The sequence below is a fragment of the Monodelphis domestica genome, chromosome 2 (assembly GCF_027887165.1).
Source record: "Monodelphis domestica isolate mMonDom1 chromosome 2, mMonDom1.pri, whole genome shotgun sequence".
NCBI lineage: Eukaryota > Metazoa > Chordata > Mammalia > Didelphimorphia > Didelphidae > Monodelphis > Monodelphis domestica.
In genome coordinates, this window is record NC_077228.1 from 520,757,991 (window position 1) to 520,783,483 (window position 25,493).

Consider the following 25,493-nt stretch of genomic DNA (forward strand, 5'->3'; position numbering starts at 1 on the left):
CCTGGAATCCCATTCCTCAGATGTAGGTTTACCACTCAGTCACAACAGACATGGGGATTTACATATATACCCCAATATAACCCTCCTCTGAACAAAGAATCTAAGCTAGCCTGCCTTACTGGGATCTGTTCATACCACATGACTGGCTTGGCCAAAGTGTAGACACACAGTTTCACCCTTCAAGCAAACAACAGATACCTCTAAGAGGTGCTTTTTGTCTAGCAAAATGGAACCCCAACTAGCAATGGGGACAAAAATTGGAAATGTTGTTTATTGACTAAAGAAGAAACAGGTCTTCCATGAGGTCACATAGATATCAAAAAGTCTTTCTTCCTAAAGACCAAATTATTTGAGTATCTATAAATCAAAACTCTTACAAAGTTCACAAGATAAAGAGTTAAAACAGAAAACATCTTAAAACAGCTGGCTAAGAAGTGAAATTACCTGTAGCATGGACTTGTGTTTTTAAGAAAAGTGCAACTGGTTAAAAACTATCATCATTAGAAGTTCTACTTGGTGGATACTTTACCATAACAAAAGCAGAAATAATCTTCCACTGTTTTTCTGAGAGTTTCGATCTCTACAGCATCTACAGTTGTCCTATTTGGGTGGGAGGCAGATCTCATCTTGTGAAGCTCTGCAGCCTTTTCACCTTCTGCAACGCCTATAATAACACAGGAAGGATCAAAATCTCCACATGCCTAAAAGAGCACACACGCACACGCGCACGCACACGTACACACACACACACACACACACACACTCTTCTACTATGATCCAATTAATATCTCAAATGGAGGGACAAAAAGCATGGTAAATAAAAATTTAAGAGATAACTAAAAGATGGTGAAGATTATGGCATGGCAGCAATAACCTTAAAATTCATAAACCATTTCAGATATAGTTTGGGTTTTTTTTTTAAAACCCTTACCTTCCATCTTGGAATCAATAATGCGCATTGGCTCCAAGGCAGAAGAATGGTATGGGCTAGGCAATGGGGGTTAAGTGACTTGCCCAGGGTCACACAGCTGGGAAGTGTCTAAGGCTAGATTTGAACCCAGGACCTCCAATCTCTAGGCCTGGCTCTCAATCCACTAAGCTACCCAGCTGACCCCCTCAAATATAGTTTTGAGTCTTATAAAGAAATATTTAAAGGAGCACATAGAAAATGTATGAAGAATAGAGTCTGGCAATGGAAAAAGATGTACAGATTGACTTTCCTCAAAAGATCCATCCTAGGCCCAAATAAGCCTACTCAAGAATTCTGTATCTTAATCAATTAGGACAGAAAGTATCTTCAGAATAACTTGCATCTTCAATGGTTCCTTAGAGTCAAAAGAATTTACAAAGAAACTAAATACATATATCCAAGAATAGCATTGAATAGTCCATGATAATATATGTTCTGGAGTATTCCTTTATGGAATCTAATGGAAGAAACTACAAATGCCAATGAACAGGTAGAAGTCAAATGTGCAAATTAAGAATGGTCCTTTCAAAGGTTCTGTATCAATTCTAACAGGTGGAAGAATACATAACTATGTAGTAATAAGGGGAATAATGTAAATATAGATGCCAAGAGGAAAAATTCTATTTTGTGGGTTCAGTTTGTAGGTGACACCAAATTAGGTCAACACTTAAAATCCATATACATAAACCACAAAGGTCAAGCTATCTCCCAGACTCTTGTCATATCAGACAGATTTTATAACATCAAATGCTAACACGCAACTCAGAATTTTCTTTACATTCTGTAATAAGAATATAGGAATAGCTATTCAATTAGCCATGGGCATTAATGACCTGCTAACCTTAAATCATCAAAGAGTTACTCTTCTTTATTATTGGACAAGATGCCTCATACTGGATTCACATCCCAAGTAATGGGAGAGAGATCCTAGCCAACTCTCAAAGGAAAACTATTTTATACACTGGATTCCCCACCATTACAATTTTTTCCCTTCCCAACCCTTGCTCAGTAGAATTCTCTGTCAGTCAGTACTTGGTAGAATATTCTCCTATTACAGAATGTATGCAGAGAGAACTACAAACACACACAGTAATTATCAATGTCCTGGTTGCTCTTAGGAAAAACATTTCTCTGCCTTAACTTCAAGCTATTCTATACACTAAACCAGTATGTGGAGTCTTTTTTTTTTCTTTTTGATAGGGAGGCGTGAAACCTTATGACATTCTCCTTAGAAGGATAATTAAAGGAAAATGTGAGAAGTAAATGCAGACACGTGGAATTAAGAATTCCAATATAGAAAGCATGTGGCCAAGAGTGGCCTTAGTAAAGAGAAAGACAGTAGTGAGAGCTTCAAGGTTGCAGGAAACAAGAGTTTCTAGATAGAAAATAAGATGAGAGTATCAAGTGTGAGAATCCAAAGTCCAAGAGAGAAAATCAGGGGACTGCCTTCCAAATTTATTTCAGTGTGGCTTGGGAGGTGCTCAATGAATATGTAACAAAGCATAGATAATTCAGATTGGATGGGATGGTAATGATGATACCTTTTGGGCATGTTGACTTCAACCCCCTGTTTTACAAAGGAATTTGACTCTGCACAAAATGTTAATGAGTTTGCCTTGAGCAAAGGCAGCATGGGTAGGTCCAGTCAGCCCACAAATATCAGAGTTCAAACCTTGGGTCTGAAGACACAATATCCATACATCATTTATGTTTCTTAGATGTGAATATGTTTGGAATGCTACATATTCCCCTTTTCGTTTTAAAAAATAAAAAAATTGTAACTCAAATTAAAAAACACAAAAATCATGTAGCATCATTAAATGATACTGCAAAAACTTTGAATGTAAAAAGTAAGTGTGATTGTCAAACAATAGTAAAAATTTCTCAACGTATTAATAATTTTGCAATAATAAAAATGATCTCCATATCTAGTCATCAAAATCAAAGATAAAAGTTTCAAAAAAGATCAAAAAGAATGATAAAAAGCAATAAGAAAATAATCTTCACTCTAATTATCCTGAATTAATGTGATAGTAGTCCCATAGTTCATAGGACAGGTGCATTAACAGATTTTATTGTGGGGTGCTCAGGGAGGAGTAGTATCTCTGGTATGGAGGGCTTGTCGTGCCCTCTTAGGGCAGCTCTCCAGCCTCTGACCCTCACCTGACACCCAGCTCTCACTTGTGGCTCCCAGAAGCTGCTAGCATGCAGCGGCCACACCCTGGGCAACGGCTTCGACAGGCCCACTAAACCTTGTGAGGGTAGCCATTGATTGGGTCGTCGACCCCTGGTGAACCAGGGCTTTGCTCACCCAGCATGTGAAGACTGCTTTGGTGGAACAGATGGAAGAAACCAACAAGAAGGTTCAACGGCTGAGAGGGCGACACAGCAAAGCACTGTGGAGTGCTTAGGGCATGTTGGAGCACAAAGGACAACACGGCCATCCAGGCTTCCAACGCTGAGAGAGTGGGACTGTCTCTGTGCATCGACTTTTCCACTTAAATCTTCATGCACAAGTGTCTGTGCACAAAAACGCACAAAGACAATCGTCATCCTCGGTTACCGAGAGACTACTACTACTACTATAGTCAGGATTATAAGAAGTTGCCAGAACTTTCATAATTAAAGAAAAAGATGACTATATCTGGAGATGAAGGGGAATTTCTTTTTTCTCCCTTGTACTGATCGTGCATTTTAGGGATATACCAGCCAAGATGCCTGCCACATAGAAATATGGTTGGACGTTTGATACCAGGGTAACCTGTGAATGAGGGTATCAAAACATCGTGTCCTAGTGCCTCCAACCTCAGCAGCCAACATATATCCATCTCATATGGAATATACGTCTGTGTGTGGCTAGTATGTGGAGTCTTAAGGAATAAAAAAGATCAAAGTCATTTAACCCTTTTATTTATTAAACTTTTGTTAAATGTTCATAAGTCTCCTGATTCACATCACTTTACTCTTTAATCATAGTGACATGCTCTACTGAACTGAAGGAGTAAACTATAGAAATGTTTTTTAGGTATAAATGCTATGAAATCCATAATCTATGAAGTACAAGAGACATTCTATAAACACTTACAATATTTGACAAAATCCTTCTGAAAATCTTTCCTTGTATTGACAAAGGCCCGTCCTCGCTCAGTGCCAACAACAAACACATCTGTCTCATATACAGCAATGCAGGCTACTTCTGCCTTCGATTTGGCAAGTTCCTTACACTAAAAAGAAAAAAGAGGGAAAAAAAATTAAGATGGATGGAAATCATACACAATGCATCAACACATGTGTTTTAATTAACAAAATATCCCCAAAATGGATTATTCTCTATAAAAATAATAATAACATTTTTAAGACCATACCTACACCTGCTGTCTTGGAATGAATACTGTATATTGGTTCCAAGGCAGAAGAGCAGTAAGGGATAGGCTATGGGGATTAAGTGACTTGCCCAGGGTCACACAGCTAAGAAATGTCTACTGCAGCTGCGCTCTTTGTAGAGGCAAAAAATTGGGAAATGAGGGGATGCCCTTCAATTGAGGAATGGCTGAAGAAATTGTGGTATCTGTTGGTGATGGAATACTATTGTGCTCAAAGGAATAATAAAGTGGAGGGATTCCATGGGAACTGGGACGACCTCAACTGATGCAGAGTGAAAGGAGCAGAACCAGGAGAACATTGTACACAGAGACTGAGGAAGAACACTGTCCACATTCAGAGGGAAAACTGGGAGTAAAAACACTGAAGAAAAACGCCTGCTATGATTCTTTTTTTTTTATTTTTTTTTTAATATATTTTATTTGATCATTTCCAAGCATTATTCGTTAAAGACATAGATCATTTTCTTTTCCTCTCCCCCACCCCCCATAGCCGACGCGTAAATCCACTGGGCATTACATGTTTTCTTGATTTGAACCCATTGCTTTGTTGATAATATTTGCATTAGAGTGTTCATTTAGAGTCTCTCCTCTGTCATGTCCCCTCAACCGCTGTATTCAGGCAGTTGCTTTTCCTCAGTGTTTCCACTCCCACAGTTTATCCTTTGCTTATGAATAGTGTTTTTTTCTCCTAGATCCCTGCAAATTGTTCAGGGACATTACACCGCCATTAATGGAGAAGTCCATTACGTTCGATTATACCACAGTGTGTTAGTCTCTGTGTACAATGTTCTCCTGGTTCTGCTCCTCTCGCTCTGCATCACTTCCTGGAGGTTGTTCCAGTCTCCATGGAACTCCTCCACTTTATTATTCCTTTTAGCACAATAGTACTCCATCACCAACCTATACCACAGTTTGTTCAGCCATTCCCCAATTGATGGGCATCCCCTCGTTTTCCAGTTTTTGGCCACCACAAAGAGCTCAGCTATGAATATTTTTGTACAAGTCTTTTTGTCCATTATCTCTTTGGGGTACAGACCCAGCAGTGCTATGGCTGGGTCAAAGGGTAGATATTCTTTTGTTGCCCTTTGGGCATAGTTTCAAATTGCCCTCCAGAATGGTTGGATCAGTTCACAACTCCACCAGCAATGAATTAATGTCCCTACTTTGCCACATCCCCTCCAGCATTCATTACTTTCCTTTGCTGTCATGTTAGCCAATCTGCTAGGTGTGAGGTGATACCTCAGAGTTGCTTTTATTTGCATCTCTCTGATTATAAGAGATTTAGAACACTTCTTCATGTGCTTGTTAATAGTTTTGATTTCTTTATCTGAGAACTGCCTATCCATGTCCCTTGCCCATTTATCAATTGGAGAATGGCTTGATTTTTTGTACAATTGATTTAGCTCTTTATAAATATGAGTAATTAAACCTTTGTCAGAGGTTTCTATGAAGATTTTTTCCCAATTTGTTGTTTCCCTTCTAATTTTAGTTACATTGGTTTTGTTTGTACAAAAGCTTTTTAGTTTGATGTAGTCAAAATTATTTATTTTACATTTTGTGATTCTTTCTATGTCTTGCTTGGTAAAAAACACCTGCTATGATTCTTGTAACCAAGGAATAATGTTCTAAATTGACTAAATTGAGGAAAAAAAATGTCTATTGCCACATTTGAAACCAGGACCTTCCACCTCTGGGCCTGGCAGACAATCTGAGTCATTTTACCTGCCCCTGGGGGTATTACATATTCAAGGGAAAGTAGCTACTTCCTACATTTGTTTTATTACTACAGAAGCAATAATGTTTTAAATTCCATTCTCAAACCCACCATTGGATTATATTAATTTCCAAAAATCAATGCGAACAATTTAAAAAGTTAATTGAGCATATATGAAATTGTATTCTTTTGTGCATAGCTGGATGAGACACTTAGGAGTTAACCAAATCTTGGATAGGAATCAGTTGACCTCAAATGAAGTCAACAAGGTACCAAATGCACTTCATTGTCATTACTCTAAGTCATCCTCCCAATGAACATTTTTAAAGTACTAACTATCCATCAGTAGAGAGTAGAGGACATTTTAAAAAACGTTATCCCACTAATAGCAATATATAATAATGTATCCATACTCTCATTAGATTCACACTTGAGAAAAAACAACATTCATTGGACTAGTTTGATTAAATGTAGAATCTGTGATCATTTGGTTATTTCCAAGTACAAATTTAGGTACAGGTGAACCCAAAAATTTGGCTTCAGTAAAATACTCTGTTTTAAGCACTTCAATGAAGAAATCACAATCCCCAGGTCAAAAGTATTCAAAGGGCAAGGGATTAATCTAAATGATTAAGAGGAATGCAAGTAGAGTACAAAGGGTGACTTTTTCCAATGAGAATGAGAATACTCAAAGAAAGACTCCACCATCCCATGCTCTAGGTCCAAAGGCTTGTAAACACAATAATTTTGTGGACAAAAGTATTTTATAAAATTAGCTTTTCTACATAATTAGTCCTGTTTCATTTTAAAATAAATTACAAATAAAGTCCACTTTAGATTGATAAAACAGAAATAAGTGGCATTCAGAAAATTTGGTTATGACTTTTTTTTTTTAGCATTTTTTTCCGGACAATTCAGCTTGAGATATATTAAGCCATGAAGATGAATTAGAGAAATTGTGGAATAAGACTTGTGTAACATCTGAAATCCTAGAGCCATTCATGTTAAACAATGTATCAGTAAAAATGATTAAACTTGACCCTTCTTTATTCTGGATCAACATTATTTCTGAATCCATAAAATATCACAATCAGATCGGTTACTATCCTATTATAATGTGCCTGGCATAAAAGACATGGAGGAAGTAGTGATATTTCATTAGCTTGTTAAGAACTATAATTACACATATGACTGAGTGGTGGGTTATTTTTTAAATGAACCTGAGAAATAACAAACATATTTAATCATTAATAACATATAATATAATGCTGTTCTAAGAAAGGATATCAAGTAAATCATGAAAAAATAGACAGACAACAAATACCACAATGCAATGCTATGATATACAAATTCATGGATTCAATTACATCTTAAAATACAAATCCAAAGTTAGCACAAAGATTAATTCACTACTTGCACAACTAAAACCAAGGTTTAGGGGAAACTTTCTCAATGATAATAACAACAAAATAAATAGAAAATTCTAGAAAGTAAGTTAATGTATATGTTGTTTTTTTATAAGATTCATTGTCAAGATCATTTGCCCCCCCCCACCTTAGGCAGATAGAATTACAATGACCAAGTTATGAAATACAAATTGGCCATCAAGGAGATGGCCACACTTTGGGGATTCACAAAAGCCTAACCTAATCCATGTCCTGTCAGGAGATGGTCGCCCCAGTACACAATTTATAGTTAAATAGCATTAGTGCCATCTTACCATTGACTCAAGGGCAGACATAAGGAATGTGACCACCATTCTGCTCTCTGAAGATTCCTCGTCATCTACTGATACTGTAGACATTGCAACTTGCGCCATGATTCCTAAAATGGAAACAAAATGAGCAATTGAATAGGAAAGTTTCACAAGAATGGCAGAGCTGAGGGTCATTTTATACAACAAGGAAACAGGCCCAGACAGAAGATATCGTTGCCCCAAGTTCACAGAAGGAGACTGTCACAAGCCAGAGAGCCAGAGGGAGATCTCTGCATATACAATATTGCCCCTCCATCTCAATCCAGGAAGCAACAATGTCCCCAAACCTGTTTTAATTTCCTTTGAAGAAAGACAACCCACTCCTCACTCTCCAGTAAAGGCTTAGTCAGAATGCGCTCCCCCATCCTGTTCTACCAACTGAAAGTAAAGATGTACATAGTGGGCTCAACAAAAGCAAGAAAGTCTGCCTTCTACCATACCAATCTACTCACAAATCCAAAACAGAAAAATCATCACCAGGCTCACTGCTTTCACTGGCACTATTAGGTCAATCTTAGCCAAGTCTATAAACACTTAAGGTCACTGTAACAGGACATTAGGGAAAAATCTAACAATGGGAAACTCAGAGGGATCTCAAAACCAGTATTATCATTCTGTAAGCCATAAATTATGAAATGTACCCAACTTTGAAATGCATTAAGATTTGGAAAGGACCTTCTCTAAGTCCAACTCTGACTTAACACATAGGTCTGGAGAGAGGGAAGTTGGTTTGGTTGCAATTTTTTCTCCCAAACAACAAATAATGAAATACTCATAGTAAGACTTAAAATGTGTATATTAAAAATGATATGGAAATGCTTTTATAATATATAACTATATGTAAGGTTGTAAATAGTAGAGCAACTTTCTTAAGAACTATTTTATTTCACAAAGCAGAATGCCACTGAAATAAGCGCACATATAGTCATTTGATTAAGCATTTATGCTTAATGCTAAATGCTAAATTAATGCTAAATGCTTAAAATATTCCAGGCACTGTTCTCAGCACTGGGACACAAAGGCAAAAACAAGCTGCCAAAGAGGTCAAATTCTGAGGAGACAAAGTGCAAATAAATCTGGACATATAAGATATACATGGTATAAATGAAAGGTAAATTCAGAGAGAAGGGTCTTCTGGGACTGGGAAAGATCTCCAGCAGAAGGTAAGATTTGAATTGAATTTGGAAGGAAGTCATGTGTATGTTCAAAAAGCACTTTGGCAGCAGATGGATTAGAGGGGATAACCTTAATTAAGGTTTCTAAGAGCATAAGAATACTTCAATAGTTTAGGTGAGAGGTGATAAGTCTATACAAGAAAGGGACATATACCAGAAATATTGTAAAGGTAGAAAAAAATGACAATAGATTGATGTTAGAGATGTGGATGACACCCAGATTGTGAGTCTTTATAAGATGACTGGGAGAGTGGACAGTGATGCCCTTGACAAAAAGAGGATAAGCTCTGTTTTGGATATGGTGACTTGAAGGTGCCTACTGGGAATCCCAATTCCAGAAGGACAGGAGCTCAGGAGAGAGACCAGGACTGGATATATAGATATAGATAGATAGACAGACAGACAGACAGATAGATATGTATGTGTGTGTGTGTGTTTAAAATGTGCTTGTCACAGTGCTTGTGTTGCATATATATGTTTTAAAAAATCTGGGAACCATCTACAGATGAATCAATGAGAATTGAGGGGATTCCCTTGAGGGACCACCACACTCAGTGGGCAGGATTTGGATAAAGAGCCAACAAAGGAGACCCAGAAACAATGGTCAGACAGATAGAAAAGAATCAGAAAAGAGAGGTTCAATATTATGAGAACCTAAGAGGGGGAAATATCCAGGAAAAGAACATTATTAATAGTGTCAGTGGGCTTCAGACAGGTTAAGAAAGATGAAAACTAAGGGCAAAAAAAGAGCTCACTGTTATTTGTGGAGAAGGTTTCAGATAAACGATTAATTTGGAAGCCAGAATTAAGAACTTAGAGGAGAGGAAGTGGAAGCATAAAGTATAGGTAGTTATTTCAAGGAGATGAAGGAAGAAATTACAGAAGGATCAAGTGAAAGGTTTTTTACAGATGGGCAAACAGATATGTTTGCAGTCTACAGGGAAGAAGCCAATAGGTATAGAGGGATTGGAAATCAAAGAGTGGGATGATAGTGAGGGCAATCTTCTGGAAAAGACCAGAAGGGAAAGGCAAGGGAGTATATAGATAAGTTTGGCCTCTTCATGCAAAACAAGGGGTTAAGGAGGAGAAAGTGGGGAAAGATTCTGAGTCTGAGTTATGTGAGAAGGGGAGAGGGAAAGAATAAGCATATTAAGATCCCACTATGTGCCAAGCACTGTGATAAGCACATTATAAATATTATCTCATCTGATCCTCACAACAACCCACTGAGATAGACGCAATTATTATTCCTATTCTATTTTTTGAGAAAACTGAGGGAGATATATTAAGTGACTTGCCCGAGGTCATACAACTAGTAAGGGTCTAAAAGATGACTTGAACTCAGGTCTTCCTGAGCCAATGGCTCTAAAAAAGTATACCACCCTAGAGGAGAATTAAGGAAGCTCTTGGTGAAAGTTCTACATTTTTCCAGTGAAGTATGAAGAGAGGTTCTTAAGCAGGAGAGGCAGGAAGGGATGCTATGAGAGGCAGAAGATTACAATGAAGATAGAAAATGGGGCTGAGGTCAAAGCACAGAGCAAGATGGAACAATAAAAGCTCAGAATCAAATAAAGGAATTGTAGAGTGTGAACATGAAAGTAAACACTTGGGAGGGATGGCAACATCAAGGAACTGGGCTCATTTTTAAAGTAAGTAAATGTCATCAAATCAATATAATCTGATTGGAAACACTTTTGAAACAACCAAATTACTGGGAGAACTATTCATATTTTTTACCTCCTTCATCCACCCTTCTATTGGATGAATGCCAAGGTTCTCTTGGTCCTGAACACTCTTCTATCTTCTCTTCTACCTGAACCTCTCACTCTGAAGCCTCATCAGTTTCCATGGGTTCATTTATTCCCTTTGTGCAAATGACCCTCAGATAAATCAAGTTAGTTTCTTTCTTTGGCTTTGTCTGTATTACCTCCTAATCACTGGGCATCTCCAACTGGTATGCCATAGGTATGCAGAACTCGGCTTTCCCTCCAAACCAACTATCCTTCCTACTTTCCCTGTTTCTGCAGGGGGAGGGAAGGGGCAGCTACCATCATCTTTCCATTCCTCGCTTACCTTCAGTTTTTCCTTTTCCCTTAATATTCAGTCATTAAGTCTTATTCCTCCTAGCTTTGCATTCACTTCCCTCTCTCCAAACAGAGACATTTTATAGTCCTATCAATGGCTATCTCTGCATTTTCCTTCTCCCCGGCCTTTGCACTGGCCTTCCCCCAGACCTCAAATGACCTCCCTCCTTCCTCACCTCTGCCACTGTATTACAATCTCCAGTTTTGCTCAAAACTATACTCAAGTATCTCCTCCTCCAAGGGGGCCCATCCCTTCTTCCTTCAGAATCACCCAACTGCTAGGGACAGTTTCCAACAAATTACTTTGTATTTATGTCTTACATTTACTTGTTTCTCCTATTAGAATATCATCCTCTTGAGTGAAGGTAGTGTCTTTTGTTCATTTATCCACAGTATCTGGCACATGGTAAATACTTAATGAAGCTTTGTTAATTGATATAGTTAATTCAAATGGGGGCAGCTAAATGGCATAGTGGATAAAGTGTTGGGTCTGGAGTCAGGAAAATTCATCTTCCTGAGTTCAAATCTGGTCTCAGCCACTAACTGTGTGACCTTAAGCAAGTTACTTAACCCTGGTTGCCTCCATTTCATCATCTACAAAAATGAGAAGTAAATGGCAAACCACTCCAGTATCTCTGCCAAGAAAATCCCAAATGGGGTCACAAAGAATTAGACAACTGAAACACAACAACAAAATTCAAATGAACTGAAATGTTACTTTTTAATCACCAAAAAATTCTCCAATAATGACACCAGATGACATTATTCCAAAAAGCTTAACATTTTTCACAGAACTAGTCTCATTTCAACTTTAACATCTCAATAAGAAGCAAACTGTTCCTATTTGACAAATGTCTTTTTTGCCTTAGATTAAAAAAAAAAAAGCAAGAATGTAAGCCACTTGAAGGCAAGGACTATCTTCTTTGTTGTATCTTTGTTTTTGTACCTCCAGTACTTAGCACAGTGCCTGTACACATAGTATCAAATGAATGCTTTATCTAATCTAAAAAAGAAGAGATTTATTTTATATAAAAAACAAGCCGCCAGTAGTAGAAGAATCTCAAGTCTTCTAACCCAATCCAATACTAAATGAGTTTTTCCCATAAGGAATAATCATGTAAATTGAATTAATCCATTCTAGACACCCAGAAAACCCAGATTTTATAAGACATTCTATGCATTAATGAAATTGTATTTTACTAAATAAATACTAATAATACATGGTCATAAATAAAAAAGAATTAGAATAAATTAATTTTAATTTAACTTTACCTGGTTTGAGAGGAATTCGTGATCTAAGGGAATGGTGGGGAGGAGAAATGTTATTGTCTAGAAGAGGAGTCCCTTTCCAAGAAGACATCTGAGGGTGAGGGCAACTACCCTTAAGGAATTCTTTCTCTTTCCTGTCCCTTATCACCATTGACCCCTGCCCCAGGGAGAAGCTTCACAAGAAACCTATCCAGTCAGTGATGTCTGTTTCTGTCTATGTTTCAAAATTCCTCTCAAGTGAGAAATAGTCTGGTCATTGAACAAAAGTATAATTCTGTACATTAAAGCTTTAGCATGGAGCTTTATCCACAAAGTTCTGCACTTCCCCCCATTTTGCACCCATTTCCTCAATTAATGAAGTGAGACATCCTCCTTTGCTTCCTCCTCACCTGAAGAACACTCCCCTGCCACTAGCTACTGCTGCTGCTGCTGCTGCCTCTGAAATTCCTGCAGCTCCTCAGTGTTGAGCTCTTCTTTATGCTCCTGTACTAACTCCTCCACATCATCCCCATTGACCTCCAGACCCATGGACTGGCCCAAAGTCACAATATCCTCCTCAATTGGGGTAGGCTCAGTCTCAAAGCCTTCAAAGTCCCTTGGAGTTATAGCTTCTGGCCATAAATTCCTCCAGGCAGAGTTCATGGTCCTGTAAGAGACTTCCCCCCCAGGCTTTATCAATAAGATGAAGGCAGTGGAAGATATTGAAATGATTCTTCCAGAATTCCCGTAGAGTCAACTCTGTATCAAAGGTCTCCTCAAAGCACCTCTGGAAAAGTGCCCTCATGTAGAGTTTTTTAAAATTAAAAATGATCTGCTGGTCCATGGGCTGGATCAGAGAAGTTGTTTTAGGGGGCAAGAATCTCTGTTATAAAATTGAACTCCTCAAGTAAATTACCTTCTAAGCCTGGTAGGTGAGCAAGGGCATTGTCTAATACAAGGAGAGCTTTCAGAGACAAATCTTTCTCCTGTAAATATTTTTTCACAATTGGTCCAAACACCTCATTCATCCACTCAATGAAAAATTGCCTTGTCATCCAAGATTTAGTATTTGCCCTCCACGTTACCTGTAACTTTCTTTTTATGACATTATTTTTCTTGAAAACTCTTGGGTTTTCACTATGGTAAACTAAAAGGGGCTTCAGCTTTAAGTCCCCACTTGCATTCCCACACAACAACAGAGTCAGCCTGTTCTTCATGGGTTTGTGCACTGGCAATGCCCTCTTCTCTTGAGTGATGTAGGTCTTATTTGGCATTTTTTTCCAAAATAAGCCAGTCTCATCGCAGTTAAACACTTGTTGAGGAACGAATCCCTAGGCCTCTACATAATCTTTAAAATTGCTCACAAATTCCTCTGCAGCTTTGATGTTGGCACTGGCTGTCTCTCCATGCCTTACCACACTACATATGCCACTTCGCTTTTTAAAATTATCAAACCAGCCATGACTGGCTTTAAATCCTTCCCCACTCTCAGCACTGGTCGTTCCAGACTTGTTTTTCAACAGATTCGCATGCAACAGTTTTGCCTTTTCACAAATTATCGCTTCAGAAATGCTATCACCTGCTAACTCTTTTTCATTTATCCAAATCAATAGCAATTTCCCTACCTCCTCTAATGTCTGGGATCTCTGCTTCGTCACAGCTTTCACTCCTTTAGCAACATCAGCTGCTTTGATGGCCTCTTTATTTTTCACGATGGTAGAGATCGTTGTTCTTGGCATATGGTACTCTACCGCGAGATCAGAAACACGGATACCACTCTCATGTTTCTCGATTTTTTTTAACCTCTATCGTGGTCCTAACTAATTTCCTTTTCTTCTGGGTGTTATCACCAACTTTTATAGGACCCATAATGATTATTTACATAAAAAAATATCTCCAAAATGTCACAAAAGCCACAAAAAGTGAACATAAGATCAAGCAGGGTTATGCACTGTAAGGGCTATACACGTATAAGACTAACACATGATCCTTTGTTTCAGCTTGAGTGAGCAAATGCTTTCTGAGATGAAGATTCCAACAAGTTCTAGCAAGTGTGTTGAGTGCTAAGGAAATGTTGAATACCGTGACAATTTTTTCTTCTCAAAATGTGTTGAATACCAAATTCAACAAGTTCCAAGTTGAGTACCAAGGTTGGACTGCATTTTCTTTCCACTCCTTCAGGTCTTAGGGAACAATTTACAACATGATTTAAACGTTTTTTTTAATGTATATATCATATATATATATATATATATGTAACATATATATATATATATATATATGGCATATCAGCAAAGAAATCATCTGAAATTGAAATTTTAAAAGAATTGCACCTCCTATATAATCTCTCTCATTTTTGTTCTATTCTCTCCATTACAAAGGACACCCTTAATCCAGGCCCCCATCACCTCATCACTCATCTGGACTACTGACAATAACCCCCTTGCTCACTGTCCCACCCCATTTCAATGCCAAAGCAGTATTTCCAAAGCAGTTACTCTCTTGCTCAGAAACTTTCCCTATGTCCCTGTTGTCTCTAGAATAAATACAAATTCCCAGTATGACCCTATAAGCCTATTTAATCTGGTCTACCTTTCCAATTTACTTCACTTTACTCCTCCTCTTCAAGTTGATGCTAGGGAGTCTTAAAACTTTTTTTAGGTCACAGACCATGCTTCTGTCTCCCCCTTCTCCATCACTCTGACTTTCACAGCCCAACAAAACCTATGGATCCCTTTTCAGAATGCTTTAAACACACAAAACAAAATATACATTAGATTACAAAAGAAACCAACTTATTATAATAAATGCAGTTATCAGAATATTTTTAAGGTAACAGACCCCAGGTTAAGAACCTCTGGCTATTTCCTTGCTACCATGGACAACTTGCTGTTGCCTGAAGTCAACATTCCATCTCCGAGCTCTGCAGCTTCCTAGGCCTCCCCACCTCCTCAGCTCTCTTGGAATCAGCTTTCTTTGATACTCTGCACAAGACTCACCTTTCCCTCAACTGTCAGGACTCTCTCCCACCTCTCATTGCCCTGCAGTTCTCTCTCTCTCACTAGGACAGATGGAAATTCCCAGAGGGGACAAGTCTGTTTTCATTTGTTATCTGCCCAAATTCAGTATAGTGCCTTGCTGGTAGGAGACATGTTTATCAAAGTGAAGCTCTCATTTCAACTTAAAAAAAAAAAAGTATGAAAGTATCAGTTTGTAAAATAATTCTCATGATGAGGCAATATTTATTATCTTCCATAATCTGAAATCTTGATCTTAAGTTTAATTTCATGGTTTTGGTTTTTTTAAATCATGACTCTAAATAACAGGAGCCCCATATACTCAACTCAGGCCAAGTCTGTCACTGCTGTCCAGCTCAAGTAAAATATATACCTGGTTAATTAGTATCCAATGCAGGCCACAAGACAAGTTTCTGAGAAAGGCAAATAAGGGAATCTCCCAAGGATTTGGCCTTTGGAAAATTTCATTTCTTTTGGGGATTTTTTCGAGGGTGGGGAAGGAAGAAATGAACCTGAGAAATAAAGTTCCAGGTCAGGGAAGGCCTGGCAGGAGCATTATTTATGAACCCCCAAGGACAGACCAACTTGGTCCCTGTAGACTCTGACCAAAATCAGAATGGAAAATTTCCCCATTGACACATATGACTTTATAATGAAATGCTGTTCAAAAATAAAATTTACTCCATTGGAAGGAACCTTATTCCATAAACAACACTTTGTAACCTCCCAGGAGGCCACAAAAAGAACTTACAAGTTTCCCTGAACCCCTTTTTCATTTCTCTACAAGATTCTTGTGATGACAGCCAAATCATTATCACAATTATACATGCAGAGCAGTAATAAATCATGAGATGAGTCATAATAGCACATTATATCAAATTCACAACCTGTTATGCTTCCGATTTTTTTTCTGTAACATGTACTTCTCAAACTTAAAGTTTCTCTGTGTGTTCTATTTTTTAATCTTTCTTTAGGCCTCATTATTAGAAATCTTTTAAGGGAGAAGAGCCACATCAGAGTGTGTGTGGTGCCGACTGACACATCCATTAGGATGGTAGGGCCATCTAGACCAGTAATGCCAGTGATTTCACAGCAACTTCATCTATATTTGCTTATACATATTAACAGAATATAATAAAATCCAAAATTATAATTATTTCATATAATTACTTTTTCATAATTATTGATAATTATATTTCAACAAATGCTTATTTCACATAAAAATCAACCTTAAAATCATCATATAGCATGTGTTATATTGAACACTTCTAAATAAAATGTGAAATGAATTTTTCAAGACTTATAGCTGTCAGTTAGCTACTCAAACTCACACTTTGTATTAGTCCAAATCCACCTACTTTTCAAGTGATTATGCATTTCTAGTAACAATTTTATTCTTAAAACCACATCATTTCTGGGGGAACAACAATGGTTTACAGAGCAAAAATCTTCTGCAAAAGTCTTACTTTAACATTCATCATACTACGTATGGAATAGTTCAGTTCCTCTCACATCTTGCAAACTGGAGGTAGTCTGACTGCCAATAAGTCATAGGGGGTTCTTTGGAATTTACTCTGCCTCTCTTTTCCAAATGTTTGCAGGCTCCTCAGTGATATACTTTCATACCCCCCCCCCCACAGAGTACTAGAACAAAATATAGTCCTATACTTTATTGTTTTACTGTTTGTTTCACTATATATATAAATAAGACTCAGGAGGATGCTGTTGAGCTGAAATTGCTTTAAAATTCAGCTCATTCAATCTGAAATTTGGAGAATTCATTGTTTTTCCTTTCCTATAGTCATTTCCACCTTTAAAAATACTTCACAACATTATTGTGGCATCAGGCCATATAGAATAAGCAATGGGCTAAAATTAAAAAAAAAAAACACTGACAGGGATTAAACTTCCCAAACCTAAGTCCAGACCAGTTGGGGCCCAGGCAACATCCAGGAGCCCTCACTCGCCCAAAGGCAACTGAAGAGAAGTGGAACTGGAGGGGTGCAGTGCCTCTGCACCATCTTCAGGCTGGCAGAGGTGACCAATTTGTCTAGGCAGCCAACAGTTAGGAACAAGCCTGTGAGATCCACATAATGGCACACAGAGGTAGTCTAGGCTTCCTAAACTAGACCTATAACTGCCATGTGGAATGCACGGATTAACAGGGAAATACCTCTGTGGCTACATTTGAGTCCACTAGGGTTCTAAACGGGTGGCCTAGAAAGTCTCATCATATCCTAGGTTTGCCTACACTACATGGTGCCAGGTCCCAAGGCACAGCTTAAACCAAAGGCCTCTGCAAGTCCTTTCTGTCCTTGATAACACCTTCAAAATCCATTCTTGAACACCTTCAGTGTCTAGGCCAGAATCTCGGGCCATTAAAAGTTAAGAAACCCTGTAAGTAGGCAACAAAAATCTCAGGACTCGATTCATCAAACAAATAGGGCCTTGGTTTGCCAAGACCCACAGACTTTATATAAATCCATTACTTCCTCACTAGTAGAAAACATTCTGAGGCACTTTTGAAGCAATGTTGACCATAGAGCCTTAAACAGTTAATAACAGGTTAATGCCCTTTCAGTCAGAAGGGTTGTATTCACACAAGAAAATGTTCAAAGTAATTCTGAGAGATTGAAACATACTATGTTTATTTTTCCCATAGGGTTTGGCTTGGGGTGGGGGGTGGGGGTCTGTTTTCTTTCACAATGTGAATAATATAGAAATGTTTTGCATGACTGCACATGTATAACCTATCTCAAATTGCTTGCCATCTTAGCATGGAGATGGTGGAAGAGAATTTGGAATTCACAATTATTAAAAAAATGTTTTAAAGTATTTTATATGTAATTGGAGAAAAATCAGTAATAAATAAAAGTGACACTGGCTACGTTCCAGGTCCCTTCCTCTTCAGTCTAGCTCCTCAATCAGTGGCATTGGCAGCTTCTGAGAGTTCAATTACCACCGAGATTCCCAGGTCTGGATATCCAGTCCAAATTTTGGCCTCCACAATGCTCCTAGACATTTCACACTGGATGCTTCAGAGGCATCTCCAATTCAACACATTCAAATTACTCCCTCTCAGGAACCCAGGCTCTCCCTCATCTCCATATCCCATCAATTATCCCTTCTCTTTAATTCATCACCTCTTACACAGACTACTGCCACAGCAGCCTTTTCCAAGTCTACTCTCTCCTCTGCACACCTGCCACAGTGATCTCCCTAAATCCCAGGTCTGTTGGGACCTTTCAGTGTTCCTTCCTAACTATGTCATTGATATACATATTATTATAAGGTCCTCTAGCTTGGCATCTAAGAGCTTTTTCACAAATGTTTTGATTTTAACTATGCCTATTCTAAGGAAAGGCTTTTTTGGAAGGGGGGAGGAATGGAGACTGCAGAATGGTGAAAGTGATACAGAGAAACAATGTCAGTGAAATATTTTTTTGACTGCATTAATTGATGCTCACTGCTTCACAGATAAGTCTCCTTCTCTGCTCTGTACTCCTTGAGAATCAGCCTTTTCCATAAAATGTATCAAGCCCTGGGGGCCTCATGATGCTTTTCCTGATGACCAAACAGTTAGTGCCTGCATTCTGTACAGCCTTAGGTGTACATGTTGTATCCCCAACAGAATATAAGCTCTTTGAAGGCAGGAACTGCTCCCAGTTTGTCTTTGTATTCCTAGCACCTCACACAGCACATGACAAACTTTCTATCCTTGTCTAGTATTCCCTTTCTGTAGGGCTAATTCTCCATTAACGACTTATGATCGTGTTTATTCATCTTTACCATCTATTACTTCTCTCCTCTCCTCTCCTCAACAACTTTTTACATGTTCCTTACACTCCTAATAGGGAAACCTAGGTCAACAAAACCACTCTTCCTGGGACCTCTTTTCTTAGGAACTTGGATTAGGAAATTCTGGGGGCAATTTATGTTCAATTATTTGTACACCCCTTCCCCTAGTTTGAATTCAAGTCTACTATACCATAGAAGTGTCCCTGAGTCTGCAAAGGCTGAGCCTTCTATTATAGCTCAAGTTTGGCTCACAAACTACCTAAAAAGACTACTTTAAGACCTATTTATCATCCCCAGAAAATTGTCCGTAACAGCTCTGGAAAACAGTTGGGGTGGGTAGAGGTGTGACACACTTTTCTGGGGCTCAGGCCATAGGCTGAGAATTAAATTCTTCAGAAATACTAAAATTGATCACCTTTCCAGCCTCTAGCACAATATTTTATATGATAGGCATTCAAACAGTTGCTCAATTAAGTTTTAACATGAAAATATTCTAAAATAAATGAGTTACCATCACAAAGATTATGATCACTTCCTGGCTGCTAATACCAAAACATTTCAGTTTAGTTTCAAAATGTCCCAATTAATTCAATTCAACAATCACGTGGCACAGAGGAAGAAGACATCATGACTTTTGGAGTCAAAGAGACTGAGTTTGAAATTTGCTCTTTGAATGGTTTACCAGAGATAAGGCAGATTGGGAGAGATTCTCTGTAGAGCAGAGAGACAGATGACAAGCTCCAGTTAGGAAACAACCAGAGAGCTATGCTTCTTTGGCTAGAACATCAAGTACAAGAAAGGAAGTAGTATGAATAAATCTAGGAAGGCCAGCAGGCCCCAGATTGTGGAAGGTTCTTAACAGCAGGCAAAGGCTCTCCTAGTTTCTTTACAGGCTTTAGGATCACATGGGTAGCCAGTGACTCCTTGTCATGCCTAGCCATATGTCCTGGGAATATTCATGTGGTAGATGGAATGAGGAGCAGAGCCTAGAAGGAGGATGACCAACAAGGCAGCTGCAATAGTTCAGATCAGAAAGAAGGGGAAGATGAGAGATGACATGGAGGGAGGATTCACAAGGCCAAATCTTAGTCCCTTTCTTCTTCCTAACAAGGTGCAATTGTGCATAAGCTGTTTTGTTGGTCATTTTACTTCTTTTTCTTTGTTATGAGAAAGTAATGAATAATTAGGTGGGAGGTAAAATAGGAAAGATTAATTTTTATTGCTGTTGTTTTCAAGTGGTCAATAAAGCTTCCCCATTCAAATTACCAACACCTGGAAACTGATTTGGATATAATGAATGAGAGGACAGGAAAGAAAGCATCAAGGACAAGAAAAATGGTGGTACCTTCAGCAAAATTAGGAATGTGGAAAGATGGATTTGGGAGGAAATTATGACTTCTATTTTATATACACATTGAGTTTGAAATGCTGTGTTGATCAGAGTCCACTGAGATATCAAGATGGCACTACTGGATTGGACTTCACAAAAGAGAGAGGGTTCTGATATATTAATCGAGAGATTTAGGAATTATCTAGAGGAAAAAGGGAACCCTTGGGATCTGAAGAGATCACTCAGAGAGTACATAGGAAAAGAAAAGTTCCATAAATCATCTGAGGCAAAAAAAAAAAAGGATATCTTCTTCTAATATTTCAGACAAGACTAGATTATTTTTCAATCAAGGGGGTTTGCTCAAAGAATGAGAAATGAGGAACTGAACAAGCTGAGAATGTCATAAGCAACAAAACCATTCTCTTGACTATGGCGTGTTAAAGCATCTTTATCATAGTCAGGGCCACCATTTTCAATGGATATAACCAGTTCCTCATAATTCATGTCATACATTTAGAAGATATCTAGGAAGCATTAGATATATAGTTTTTGAATATGTAAAAGAGCTATGGTTACTGGCCTATCCAGAATCCTTGGAAATGGCTCTCACTTGTCACAGATTCATTAGTATATCAGTATGGCACCCAACACTACAGTGACTCATAAAAACTATCACAGTGGAATGAGTCTCAGATTTCAAGAGCATTAAAAGAATCATAGGATGCTTAGACTTTCCTAATATCTCAAATTTTTATTTCTTTTTTGCAGTGAGAAGAAATACACAAATTAATGAAAACTGATTATAGCAATCTCTATTTCAAATTCCAATACAACCTCCATAGTCTAACATGAAAAGTGTTAGCCACATACACACACACAAGTTTCTAAATATCATGAAGACTTGAGAATAAAAGAAATACAGCCTTTAGCATCCCTTTGAAGCATGATTTCAAAATGCTATCATTCCCTCTTATGAATACTCACAAAGTAGCTCTCACTGAACATGTGAGGAGTTCAGCAGCAAAATAAGCCTAGTTGTTACCTAAAAATTCAACAATGCTTTTTACATGGGACTATTTTTGTATACACGCACTTCCCCAAAGATGGAAGTTGTATATAAAGTACGCTGTAGACAAAGTTGCAAGTGTACCAGAATGCTCATCTTTTCTTCACATAGTCTCCTGAATAGTTAATTGTGAATACACACATGAAATTTTATTCTCTAAAATATTATGTTCATGCTAAGCTGGCCCAGGGTCAAAATATAAATATAAAATATAAATTTTCTGAAGTAAGCCTTGAACCCATAGTCAGGCCTTTTGCACATGACAAATTTGCAGAATTAAGGGTGTGCCTAAAGTATGCAAGGCCCAGTGCTGCAGGGAAGGTTTCTCAGCAGCAATGGCAGGTGCTCAGGCTAACCCTCAAAGGGAAGTGAGGAAGCAGATCAGGGACAGGGATGGGGTACAAGCTGGGTGCTGGGACTGGCCAGCAGGGACTGAACAGAGAACAAAAGCACAAAGCATCCGCTGAAAGAAACAAGGCTGTGGAAAGACAAGCTGGAGTGTTCCAAAAAGCAGGTCCACCACTACTACAGCACCAGTCCCTGAGACCAAGGTTTACTCAACCAATTTGGTTTAGTTTAAGTCCAAGTTCCAAAATCTCCTTCCCAGACTCCATAGGGGGGTTAAGCAGGCACAGATTTAGAACTTTATAAAGCTAAGCAAAGGAAAAAAGATCCAAAGTGAATCCCCTGAGAGCCTTGGGTACCCAGCTCCTTCTAAAGCTTGGGGTCTGGTCTACCAACTTTGTGATTCTGTCAGAGAGGGGTGTTTTATTTGCAAAGGCCAGAAGGAGTGAAGGGATGAATCCTTCAGTGTTCCACCACCCTAAAGAACAAAGGAGCTCCAATGGGCTCAGGTTTCCTCTTCTCCACCCACGTGGTGACTGACGCAGAGCTCAAAACTTAAAGAGGTAAATGGGACCCTGAGGGCAGAGTACATGCAGCAACAATCCAGGCTGAGAAGGAGTCAGCCATTGGAAATGTGCTACCAACAGGAGAACCATAAATTTTCTTATCAGCTAACCTTTAATACCTTTAGTACAGATTTCTGAAATATTAAAAGGACACAAACTTCAGAGACATTCAAAAGCCAGAGTAAGAAATTAGGAATTACTTTATCATTCAAATTGATACGCCACACCTGTGGCGTAGAATACAACTCCTAACCTAGGGGGAGCTATGACATAATTTCTGTCCCCAAGGACTTCCAGAGGGTGAGAGCACACAAATAATTAATATGAAATACATGCCTTGCATTAGAGAAGCATAAGCAAGGTGCCAAGTAAAGGAAAGAAAAGTTTGCCCCCAAAGTTAAACGTTATCTTAAAGCCATTTTTCAATTCTTCTTATTTCTCCACCTCACTAATGAAAGAAAAAAGAAGAAAAACAAAAACCTTGTAACAAATACTAGTAGAGCAAACTAACCAGCTATCTGAAAACCTGACTCATTCCGAGGAGTTAGTCCCACACCTCCCTCCCTGTGAAGGGGTTTCCCCAAACCAATGCTAAACAAGTCTATATGGTACAAAGCAGCAAAGGCTAATGTCTGACATCTACCAAGGTGCTAAGGCAGGATAAAGAATTCCAATAATTAAGGGGGTTAGGAAGATTAAGGAAGTAGAGATCAATGGTTTCTTACAGACTTTAGAGGTCCATAAGCTGGTCTCTTGTTATTCTCTCATTATACAGATGAGTAAAGTGAGGTCCAATTAAGTGATCTACCCAAGGTCATACAGACAATACCAACTCACATCAAAATGGTCTTTAAATTTAGGAAAACCTAGCTCCCAACGGGTCTCTCCTGCCTCTGAATATAAGGTACATTGGAAAGAGCACTCACTATAGGAGTTGGCAGGGCCCTGATTTCAATCTCATCTCTTCTTAGTTGATCCTAACTATGAGGATAAGCACATCACTTTTGTTCTATGTGAGCCAGTCTGCTCCTCCATAAAATAAGGATTACTACCTAGGACACAAGCTGACAAACTAAAGCTCTGACATACATAACCTCCTTTGCTCCCTACCTTCTGACTCCCAAGGACTGCCCTGATCTTCTTTATTCTATCAAACTTATATTCTATCAGTCCTTATATAAGCAAAGCAGAGTCCTCTAGTCCTCCCCTCTCACAGAAAAGTGAAGCCCAGGAAGGTCAGGTGCCCAAGGTCACATGGAACGGACACTTCAAAATCTAGATTTGAACCCAAATCCTGGTCCAACACTTCTTACATGGTACCACTGCTGCAATTCCCCCTACCCTCTAATGCTGGCATTCACTGTCCAGCATATCCAGCAGTCAATATAAAAACACAAACTTCCTGGTATTTCCAAAGCTTTTACTTCTAGAGGAAGATTGCAGAAATTAGTAGTCAAAGCTGTTACAGAAACTATAAACAGAAATGAATAACATTTTCATTTAAATTTGTTCTGACAGTTCGACTATCTCCTAAGTGAACTAAATTGTGCTTATGTTTCTCTCAACTAGAATTGCCATCCTGTAAATATTCCACAGCAAGATATCAAGTTTGATCATGTATGTGAAACAAAAGACGTGTATTTCAGCAGATAATTACAATAAGGGTAAAGAGCCTTTGTTTTTAAGTTCAGGTTATTATTTGAATTTTTTCTAATTAACTTCTTTCCCTAATTGTATAAGGTATTTAAAATTTAATTGTACTGAAGTAAAATTTTCTAAATTACATGTTGTGATAATCTTAAAAAGAAAAATTAAAATCATATTTATCTCAGACTCAGTGGATAAAAGTAAATGATTTTAGGGGGGCAAGTTTTATAAATAGGTCCTAGTAGGACATTAACTCATTTTCTAAACAGTATCAAGTTAATACTTAACTGTTAAAGAAGGACATGCAGTGAACATTCCTCTAGAAAGAAGATAAACTTTTGAAATAAGGGAAAATAATCCAAGAAATTCATGCTCTTGAAGAAAGTCAGGCTCAGCCAAGTGACTAAAGACTTGCACTGGTGGTTTCTTAGGTCCTGAAGCAGCATTCTGAAAAGTTGTGGGTTCCTCCACTTAACTAGCTTTGCAAGTGTGAGCAAATCCCTTACTAAGACTTCATTACTTCTCCTGTATAATGTGAGCCATTGCTTTCTGCCAGAAGATTCACTTGTTATTTTATAGCCTTATCAGAATACTGAGTGACAACTTGGTTATTACTTTATTTATCCAAAGTCACTGAAGCCGGGCCTGGATGACAACAGACAGTACATGTAGGCTGTTGCTCAATTTCTGTCTATTATCACAAAGACTCTGCTTTAATTATTTTTGTAAATCATTTAATTTCCCCAAATAAAATAATAAATAAATCATAGATTTAAAACGAATTGTTTACATCTTCCAAAATTGAGTAATACCTTCAACAAAGACTAAAACTTGGTGTTGAGAATGGAATGATCATGGAATTTAAAGTCAGAAGACAGAAAGTTTTCTCACTTGGACAAAGGCAAGTCATTTAATGAGTCTATACATGAGCCTGCCCTCACAGGTAACAGTGACAATGACTGTTCTCCCTAATTGTACCTGGTTGATGTGGGGACCAACAAGGTCCTTTGTAGCAATGTCACTCTATGCCTATAAATTGTTATTATTAAAGTAATATTGGGGGGCAGGCAGCTGGGTGGCTCAGTGGTTAAAAGAGCCAGGCCTAGAGATGGGGCATTCTAGGTTCAAATCTGACCTCAGACCCTTCCTAGCTGTGTGACCCTGAGCAAGTCACTTAACCCTCGTTGTCTAGACCTTACCACTCTTCTGCCTTGGAACCAGGACACAGTATTGATTTCAAGATGGAAGGTAAGGGTTTAAAATAAAACAAGAAAAAAATAAAGAAATATTGACTGCCTAGTAGGTGAAAATGAAACTTTTATACATCCCTGAAATGTCAATGTGTAGAGAATCTATAAAGTAAAACTCCATTCTTGGTAATGGAAAAATTAATT

The 25,493-nt window shown here is 38.2% G+C and overlaps 1 protein-coding gene across 48 annotated transcripts in view; it reads right to left on the reverse strand.

The window, feature by feature from the left end:
* GTF2I (general transcription factor IIi) overlaps window positions 1-25,493 on the reverse strand; it is a 106,131-nt gene that overhangs the window by 74,894 nt on the left and 5,744 nt on the right. For all 48 annotated transcript variants that reach the window (XM_056819749.1, XM_056819738.1, XM_056819737.1 and 45 more), the window contains exons 2-4: window positions 7,788-7,891; window positions 4,056-4,194; window positions 530-664 (exon numbers count right to left, since the gene is read on the reverse strand). In XM_056819749.1, coding sequence (XP_056675727.1) covers window positions 530-664; window positions 4,056-4,194; window positions 7,788-7,886 — 373 coding nt within the window. In that variant the 5' untranslated portion in view covers window positions 7,887-7,891. The remainder of the gene's footprint in view (window positions 1-529; window positions 665-4,055; window positions 4,195-7,787; window positions 7,892-25,493) is intronic.